This window comes from Phacochoerus africanus, chromosome 14, assembly GCF_016906955.1.
Source record: "Phacochoerus africanus isolate WHEZ1 chromosome 14, ROS_Pafr_v1, whole genome shotgun sequence".
Taxonomy (NCBI): Eukaryota; Metazoa; Chordata; class Mammalia; order Artiodactyla; family Suidae; genus Phacochoerus; species Phacochoerus africanus.
The window spans coordinates 13225179-13233484 of record NC_062557.1 but is presented as its reverse complement, the minus strand read 5'-3'; the positions used below and the strand labels follow the sequence as shown (position 1 = coordinate 13233484).

The 8306-nt window shown below is 51.4% G+C and overlaps 1 protein-coding gene across 2 annotated transcripts in view; it reads right to left on the bottom strand.

Moving 5' to 3' along the window:
* Positions 1-305: 305 nt before the first annotated feature.
* PRKCA (protein kinase C alpha) overlaps positions 306-8306 on the bottom strand; it is a 386579-nt gene continuing 378578 nt past the window's right edge. For both annotated transcript variants that reach the window (XM_047759338.1, XM_047759339.1), the window contains one exon: positions 306-6941. In XM_047759338.1, coding sequence (XP_047615294.1) covers positions 6777-6941 — 165 coding nt within the window. In that variant the 3' untranslated portion in view covers positions 306-6776. The remainder of the gene's footprint in view (positions 6942-8306) is intronic.

The window sequence follows — 8306 nt, the reverse complement described above, 5'->3', positions numbered from 1 at the left end:
AGGGGTCACACCAACCTTGCTCTCTACCACGTGCCCTGTGTGGCACAACTCCTGGCCCCTGGGCAGGTGCTCCAGGAATGAATAAATGACTTTATCCCAGGAACTGTTTGGGTTTCAATTCAAAGCAGGAAGTATTTTAAGAAATGAAAACAGCGAGCCGGAATGGAGAGGCACGCGTGACACAGGTGAAAAGATGGAAGTGTCTGAAGAGTGTGCCTGGAATCAAATGCTAACACTTGCCAGATGATCACTTGACGAAGAATGACGGCGATGCCACAGAGGCATGCAAATGAGACCAAGCACACTAAGGAATGATCATTGTCTTTATTCATACACGCTTGCTTCCAAACTACAATTAATGTATCTAACAAAGCATATCATGCAAACAAAGATCAGCGGTTATACGAATTAAAGCGATGCAGTAATTTATACATCATGTTACCTGCTATAAAACAAATGTTTCTTGACGGTTGAATGGCCTCTACATTTTGTCAGTAGGTGCTCACACAGGAGGAAAAATCTCAAGCTCCATCTCTTTGTCTTCACCCTCCATACAAATTTGGGGTGTGAGAGATGATGTTTTCTGATTATCAATTTAAACCTGGTCTGCTCTTCACCCCTCCCCCCTCAAAAACATCATGTAGCGAAAGCAATGATTTCAAATGTTTCTGACCATCTATCAAAGATATTCTGAAAGACTCTCTAGAAGAGATATGAGGTGAATTTTTAGACTCAAAAGAAAAACAACCTTCATGTATGATTTTGAATTGTCCACTAATCCCCTCAAGAAAAGCATCACATTTTCCCAGGCAGCATATCAACAAAATCTACAATCACAGGAATAAACACTCCTGAAGTGAAGCAGAGGAGACAAGGATGCAGTTGTTTAATCAGAAAATGCAAAGCCACCTTTTGTCTTATTTTAGAAAAAAGTGGTTCTTGTGAAGTAGACAACACCTATTTTCTGAAAAGTAGGCTTCTGTCTACTCACACGAGAGATGAGTATGAAATAGATGCCGGTGGGTGCACTGCTCCCACTGCTTCTTGGGGATCATGGAGTATTTCTGAGTTTCCCAGTGGGCAAAATCCTTATGGGGCACCACTGAACTTTCACTATGACAGACCTGGGGACACATGGGACAGGAGACAGAGCTGGGGAGGCGCCTTCGCCACCACCATGTCGAAAGGTGGTTATAGAGCCTCGCAGAGCAAGGAAAGGGGCCCCAGGGATTTGGGGAATGCTATTCGAGTGCTGCATCTAGAAGGGGGACAATTAAGCCATCTTTCCTGCAGTCCCAAAGTTTCTAGACAGTTGTCCCCAGTGTCTATTAAAAACGTGAAGGGCATTGTTTTACCATTTCAGTTTGCCTGAACTTCCGGTTATTGTGTTATGGACTCTATACCCCACCGGATGGGAAAATCCTGCAATGGGAGTGCAGGTCAGGAGTGCTCTAGCTGACCCCAGTTGAGTCCTCCTACAGCCCCCATGTGACTGGACTTTTATGAAATTGTCAGTAGTTTTATTTTAAAAACTCATTTTAAAAGAATTAAGTTATTAAATTTCTCTATTAAAAAAGTACAAATAGCCCAGTATAGTCAGATGATCTATTGGAATTAACAAATTAATTTCTCCCATAAGTTTTTAAAAAAGTCTTTGGAACTCGTGGGCCTCAGTGTGGGTCATTGTAAGGCTGTCTGATGATGAAGTTGGGCCTACATGGTTATTAACTGACACCTGATCGCACAGATCAGAGGCACCGGGATCCTAGTCATGCAGCTTTTAACCCTCCCAAAGCGCCCCTGACATTAGAGAATTAACACAACTGTGGTTGACACCCTTTCCAGATGGCTGCCTCCATCCATGTCTAATACGGGCCACCTTCCCCAATTTTCTGTATCTTCAAAGAGCAGACATACACAGCATTCCCAGGATTTGCTGCACCTGCCTGAACAGGAAATGATGGGAGATGCCATCATGGTCTGGTATATTTCATAACACGTAACCTGACATCCTCGTTGATTGGTGCATGGTCACTAGGGACCAGGGTGCACCTTCCCTTCACTGTGACTGTCCCTAATCTTTGGGTCCTTCGCCTCAGCAGTGGCTTTATGATCACGATGGTTTACCGGGCTCAGTGGGGGAACAGGCACTCTGGCCCTTGCTGGGCTTAAAGAAACAGGAAATGGTGTGATGGGCACACACAAGAAAACAGGTGACTTCATAAGACCAAAGTGAGGACAGAACCGTCAGATGGTGTTTCCTTTCTGAGGCTTTACACACGTAAGACTCTCACTCTGCCCTCCTCTTCAGTACTGAGAAAACCAACCCAGCAAAACCAAAAAACCAAAAAAACAAACAAAAACCCAGTCAAAATCAGAGGGGACGGCGGTGGCAGTTGTGTTTGCGCCGTCCTGGTCTCCATTCCCCCAGCAGCCCTGATTCTCGGCCGGAAGCCACAGGGGACCCACTTGCTGGATGGTTCAGCCCTTCGCAGGGGATTCAGAGCCACATCCAGGGAGAGTGAGGAAAGGGGTTTCTGGGAGCTGGGGAGGAGGCTGCTGGCCTCTGGGAGATGTTTCCGCAGGAGGAATAATGAACTTGCCCTCAAGGACCATTGGACAGTGACTTTCCCCCGCGTGAACAACTTTCCAGATGGAAAAGCCATTGGAAACAGCGGCTTCCTTCCCAAACGCCCTCTCCTTCCCAGCTTCCTCCTACTGCCAGGGTCCTTCGGGGCCCAAACCCTGCTCTTCTCTAAATTCCTTGCCGACCTCGGCCTCCAGGGGCCTCTCCCTTCTCAGAAAGAACCGCAGCTGGCTCTGGGGCGACTGCCCGCTCCTTCCGGCAGGTGCCCATGTCCTGCTCGGGGCTGCAGCTCGGGGCGCTGATCCACAGTCGTCAGCTGGCTTGACTAATCCTGGTCGTCACAATCTCCCCACCGACCAACTTGGGCCAAGTTCCCAAAGAGCTGTCAGCGCTTGGATTTCCCGCCAAGACCCCTAATAAGAGAGTCTGCTCCATCTCTGAAGACAAGACAGACAGTGATCCTGCAGGGACGTGTGCCAGCTCCCGGGCGCACAAGAGGCGTGATGAAGAGTGGTCGCTCTGGGTCCTGGGGGCGCCTACTGACCTGGATATTCGTTCTTGCCTCGGGTGAACCTCCCATTAACCTCCGAGGGCAGCACGGGGCGCACATTCCAGCTACTTTCCTTCAAACTGGGCACCTAGTGGGCTTAAACAAGATGGCAAGAGAAGGGCTGCCAGCCCCCCGGCCTGCAGACGTCTCATCTTTGAGCAGAACCACCTTCTGAGGGGCAATTTTGCAAGGCAACCTGAGTGGCCTTCCAGAGTCACAGCGCCCCAGGTAGTGCTGAGTGATCCCGGGGGCCTGGATCGCCATGGGCCCTGGCGACACAGGCAGTGCTCAGGGGCTGGCACTTCCCTCACTGGCCTGACCCATCAAGGCGTCCTCCTCATTCTAACCCCTTTAAAGGTTAAAGCAGCAGCCCCTTTCCTGCTGTGGTATTGCACACGATGCCCACGAAGGGGGGACAATGCCACAGAACTGGAGAAACCGATTCTGCTAATGGTCACCCACACGATGTGGGTTCTCTCAGCAGGACCCTCTTGGGCTGCTCAGACTTTGCTTTAAAAAAGCATCAGCTTTTATCTCAGTTCAGGACAGCAATGTACCAAACATGCCATATCACTCTAACACTTTTCTGGTCCTGATTGTTTTTTGTTGAACTGTTTCCCTCCCAAGTTTGCCCTCAAGCCTGCTGTCCCTGACGCAGAGTCCTGGCTGCCCCCAGACAGGGTATTTTTCTCTAAAACTTTGCCACACATTCGGAAAGGATCCAACCCAGCCGAGATGCTGAATAGGTCTCCTAGAGAAAGATGAATAAATGGTTTGGAAACGCGTTGGCTGTGTGAGCAAAGCGTGACCTGCTGGGGGCCTGGGAGCGAACGGCGGGCTGACAACCCCATGAGCGCCTTTCTGGAGCCTTCCTTGCCTCCAGGGCTTGGCTGGGGATCTGGCCTTGTGCTACTGGATTCTGGGGCAGGGTGGCCGGCTCTTTCTAAACTTGGGTCCCTTTCCTCTCAGACCGAATGCCGGGCACCTGGGGAGGAAGGGCCCCTAGAGGGGCGCCGACCAGCAGGGCTGCAGCTTTGGATATGCCGGGGCCCCTTTTGAGTCCTGGAGCCGTAAAAGACGGCATGAGGAGTTGCTCTTTTCTGGTCTGACCCCACCTCTTCCTCCAGTCAAGGGTTTCGATCTCATCTCTAAGACCCCTCGGTGGCTGTGCGGTAGCCGAGATTCAGGCGAAGAGCCAGAGGGTAAAAATGAGAAGAGGCTTCGCTGGGAGACGCTTTTGGGGGAACAAGCGGCAACACAGCAGCCCCCGGAAAGGAGAGACAGCCACGTCCATCACCACTGTCCTTCCTGCTCTGGACTGGCTCCTCCCAGGACCTTGTGTTTGGGATGGCTGTCATCACAGAAGGGCCCTTAAATGACAGCAAAGGCTGGTCTAGCAACAACTGGAAGAAAATCTGCAACCTCTGAAGAGCACCCGCTGAGAGCGCCAGGGTCCAGCTGTGCCCAGGGGCTGCTGGGCGGTTTGCCTCCTGAGGTCTGCACGTGCTGAAGCAGGGGGCAGCTTGTGCCGCACACACCGAGGTGCACAGCACGCTTCTCAATCGGGCAGAGCACCTTCCCACCCCTCCCATCCCAAGTCACGAACAGTAACAAGGCCGGGAGGAAGAATGAAACGAAGCAAGTCCCTCCTGGGGGCCATGACGACACCACACCCGCACAAACATACGAGGCACACTGGAGCCAAAGCCCTCCTGCTGTCGCCAGGAGGAAGATGATGTAGGGACCAGAAGAGACGATGGCACTCAGAAATGAAGAGGGAGTCTCACCTCAAAAATAATCCCCCCAGGAGTTCCCTGGTGGCCTAGCGGTTGAGGACTTGTGTTGTCACTGCAGTAGCCTGGGTTCGATCCCTGGCCTGGGAACTTCTGCATACCGCAGGCACAGCCAAAAGAAAAAAAAAAATTCCCTCCCAACAAAACTTTTGTTTGCAGGTAGAATCAAATATATAATATATGTATAAGCCTAATTAATCATGTAAAGAAGCCATTCATTTTCAAAATTAGATCTACTGTAATAAAAAATAAAAATTAATATGTCTGATAACAGTGCCAATGCAGGGTAGGCACAGAGTGGGGGAGGGGAGAGAGGAAGCAGGGCAGCAAAGAAGGAAGCTAAAACATAATCATCGAAGCAGATCAGAAACGAGAGCCTTCACAAATATAGCACAGGTGTGTCTTATAAAATTATTATAATATTCTCTTTATGCTTGATACGATTATATCAATAATATAGATTCACTGTTTACTAAGATTTATTATAAACATGCAAAATTCATTGCATGATGCATTTGCAAAACATATTAAAATCCTTCTAGCAATAAAACATCTTTGAGCCGAGAGGCATCCAGCTTTCCTGATTCTACAGCTCCAGGTGTGTCCCTTAACAGGAACCGGAAATGGGGGACCCAAACTGGATTGCTCTTCCTCCTTAAGAGGATGTGGGGGGGCTGGAGACAGGAGGGGAAGCGATCCTAGGGTCTGAGGCTAGAGTCAACACTTGGATTAACTTACTGTACATCGTACTCGCATAAACGACACCGCAGCCTAGTCAATAAATAAGTACAAAAGGGGGTGGGGCCGGGGGAGCGTACGCGTCGGCTTCTGGGGAAGTAGGCAGCAAAATATGGAGGTGAGGGGGGTTGGCTGACCACACTCGTGAGTAGTGGCATGACGGCTGATGGCACCCTGGATCCAAAGCAATCTCCCAGAGACTAAAATGAACGTCACACACACACACACACACACACACACACACACACACACACACACACACACACACACACACACACACACACACACACTGGTTCATCCTTGATCTGAAATGACGTCACCTGCTCCTTCAGCAAAGTCCTTAGAAGATTTGGCCTCTTAAAAACAAATGCAAGTATCGAGACAGTTAGCAACCGAGCTAGGGGACAGCATGACCGATGCCCTCAACACTCCATGGAGGTCTTCTTCCTCTGTTTTTCAAACCGGTAACCGCTGGACCCGGACTGGGTTACGACTATCAACGTCTGGGAACAGTGAGCTTGCAAATGACTTGCCACTGGGCCTAGAGTCACCCCGGCCTCTCGGATTCTAGGGACCGTTTCCGGCGAGGAAGGGAACACAAGCAGCGGGTGTTCGGAAGCGTCCCCCGCCCCCGCCTTGCTCACTCTCTGGGCTCCTTGTTCTTTCATTCCAAACACGCCCTGGGTGGAGAGGCTTCCAGACTCCTGGACCGGGGGGCGGGTTCATTTTGCCATCTTGCGTTGGGGAGGCCGGGTGGTGAAAATCAATGATGGAAAACATATCAAATTGTATCCCCACCCCCCTCCCAAAAAGGGGCCAGAGTCCGTTTGCTTTCTAGGAAGGGTTAACCTACAGCCAGATGGGTTAAATCAACCACTCACTCTACATGACATCACCTTCCACGAGGATAATGTTCTTGGTTGTGAGAGACCCTGAACAGCTGATCACGTGTGGACTAAGACCCCTACAATTTTCAGGCCTCTACCTGGAATAAGGAACAGGGGTGTGGCCTTCAAATTTTAGGGTTGAGGGTCATTTCCCACTGCTGGGGGACCGGGGGGCGGGGGCGGCTGGGCGCTGGGGAGGCATTTGTTCTCACGGGTGAGTTTCATACTGCGCTCTGTAAGATGGGGTGCACGAACTGGGGGTTGACATACGAGAACCCTTCGAAATCAGACTGGTCTATGTTAGCGATGACCAGCTGGTCGGGCGGAGTGAGGACAGGCTGCCCACGCGTGAAGAATTTGTCGAAGTTTTCGGCTCCTTTGCCGCACTGCGGAGAGAACAGAGCGAAGAGGTCAGCAGGGGCTCCGGGACCCAGGCGGCAGCCCTCGGTGGGCAGGGACGTGGCCCGGGGAGCTGGGGCTGGTTAGGCAGGAAGAATTCTGGATGGAGGATCTGCAGGCCGACCGGATTTGAAAGCCAGGCATAGCCAGCAATGACAGAGTCACTCCGTACAAATCATCACACACGCCTGGGACCGAGACCCTAGGTGGGAAGGCAGATTGCCGGGAAGCAAGCGGCAAGGATGCTACCACAGGCACGAGGCCACATGTCACACCTCCGGGTTGGAAGGCTGGGATGTGGGTGCGAATGCGGGCCGGTACCCTTGAACCGAGAGTCTGGGAACACTGTTCCATGTCTGGTTCTGTGCAGCCGCATTTGTAATAAAATAAAAGCTGTGTCATTCCTGTCTTCCAATGGGGAAGTTCTAAAAACCTCAGCCCCTAAATGGATCTTCAATCAGTACGGGGGTAGGTGTGGTCGCGAGGCTGGGCCATGGTTCCTGGGCTCAACTGGAATTCAGCCAGTGGGGGTACATCTGGTCAACCTGCAGACAGGTGGCCAAGGAGTTGAGGTTTGAACGGGTGCCCTAGGAGGCAGAGTCTGCTGTCTGTCTTGGACATTCCTCTCCTCCTGGGTCCACCAGGGCACTTCATGCAGATGGGGCTGCAGGCCTAGCTGCTCTGTGGTGTGGTGTGTGTGTGTGTGGGGGGGGGAGGTGTTCTGAGAAACACAGCAGCTTAAGCAGCACTGCTAGGGAGCCTGACTTTGACTAAGAGGAAGGAGTGCCCTGCTCACTTTCTCAGCCACATGGAAGGGTGTGGCCTGTTGGAGTCCCAGGATCCCAGGGATGCTGGGAGGTAATAAAAATCGCAATCCTCCTCCCCGCAGCTGGTACCCAGGGCACCACGAATGGATTCTGAGCCAGCAGAAGTCTTAAACCAACCAGGCAGTTCTGCATCTTTGTGAAGTGTGGTTCAACCCATTTCCTCATCCGTGAAATGGGGAGAAGAGTCACGCCTCCGACCCTGGGCTGCTCTGAAGGCTGAACAACGTACGACGACATTTCACACAGAAGCCAGCACTGGGGGAGGGCACGGCCCCTCCTGCAGTTATTTTTGTAACGCCAGGCGAGTCTCAGGGGCCGTTCCTTCCCACCTCCTCTGTCGCATCTCCTCCTCATCTTCTAGAAGGTTTCCTTGGTACGTCCCCACTCTCTTATCAAATAAAACCTGCTTCTAAGGACCTGTCTCGGTGGAAAGCAGGTCATAAATTCAACGTAAGTTCTTCATAACTGATAGCTTTCCTTTCCGGGGTGGTCTGTAACTTTTATAAGCGACCCCCTGCTTCTTAG